Source organism: Eimeria mitis, genomic scaffold (assembly GCF_000499745.2).
Source record: "Eimeria mitis Houghton genomic scaffold, Emh_scaff5681, whole genome shotgun sequence".
In the NCBI taxonomy this organism is placed as follows: domain Eukaryota; phylum Apicomplexa; class Conoidasida; order Eucoccidiorida; family Eimeriidae; genus Eimeria; species Eimeria mitis.
The window spans coordinates 696-1,986 of NW_013573935.1; the positions used below are offsets into that span (position 1 = coordinate 696).

At 53.3% G+C, this 1,291-nt stretch overlaps 1 protein-coding gene across 1 annotated transcript in view; it reads left to right on the plus strand.

Moving 5' to 3' along the window:
• Window positions 1–630: 630 nt before the first annotated feature.
• EMH_0083540 (uncharacterized protein) overlaps window positions 631–1,291 on the plus strand; it is a gene marked incomplete at both ends in the record, with an annotated part of 1,373 nt that continues 712 nt past the window's right edge. Inside the window, one exon of the mRNA XM_013500653.1 lies at window positions 631–1,089. Coding sequence (XP_013356107.1) covers window positions 631–1,089 — 459 coding nt within the window. The remainder of the gene's footprint in view (window positions 1,090–1,291) is intronic.

The window sequence follows — 1,291 nt, forward strand, 5'->3', positions numbered from 1 at the left end:
TTTAGTTCGGGTATCGACATAAACCTTTGATTTAATGGATATACAGTTAAATTGTTACAAACAAGTCATTCACGCAGTCCTTCGCATACCAGCCATAGTGATGATTGTCACCGGGTCATCACAATTTGGGGGCCGTTCCGGGAAGGAAAGGCGAACTTTCTTCCAAAATATAGCCAAACCCCTTTCCTTAGTGAAAAAAAAAAAAAATTTCCTAAACTCACGAACCCAGGGGGACTCCCGCATCCAAGAGACAAGGGGACGCCTGTATGCAACCCCATCGCGGAAGGACTACGGGACAACCACTTACGCCAACCGAGGTGACATTGAAAGCCCACCGAGAGAAATTGCGGGCAACTTCCCGAACCGCGGAGGACAAGATCCCATCGGGAGAGCGAGCTGCCTGGCCTGAGCTCGCCGCGCCCATCCTATGGACGAAGGCCCTGAGCAAGGCGGGTGCTCTGAGTAGCGTGAACGACGAGAAAGCCTTGAAGAACCACGACGACGGATGGCTGTGGCCAACTGTGAGTAGAAAGGGCTTGACCCCCGCGAGGAACCAGGACCAGGACGCTGGAGGAACCGGAGACCCTGGGAAATCCTGGGAAATCCCGGAAACCCCCTTTCGAGTGGAAAATGGAATTATTGAAGTTGCATCGCCAAGTGACTGACGAAAGCCGAGCCAACGCCGAAAGCCGAACCAACCCCCGGAAAGGGAATTGCCGTGACGACGACGGGACCAACATGCGTTCCTTCCTTTGTCAGCTAGAACAGGACTTCCGAGAAATGGAGGTACCAGAAAAACAGTGGGGACTCCATTTAAGGAAGTACTTGACGGGCAAGGCCATGGTACATTCGGAACTCATGCAGCGCTCGGGGACGGAAATGGCGGATTGGCAGCTCGTACGAGGAAGGCTGTGCGAGAGATTCTGCTCACTGTCGCGCGAAATAAGATGGAGCGTTCGGGGAACAATCGCTGGCGGGGAGACTACAACGAGTACATCGTTCGATTTGCCGAAGTATCCGCTCAAGGAGAAACTATTCCCGAAGAGGAACGGCGGATGTGCTACTTCGCGGGACTACTGGAGGAAAAGGGTGAGAAGCTAACTAAGAGAGGAAAGAAGGAATTTCCAAGCTGGCAGGAGGCGGCCACCACGCTAAGAGAATATGCAACCCTACCGATGGTTTGGCGTTCGAAGAGGAGGCGCATGGAGCGGGAGATCAAGTGTGTGGAAATACCGCAGGGATTGGAAGGCGGAAGCGTTGGCTAGACTGGAGTTAGTAGTACTAGTACTGG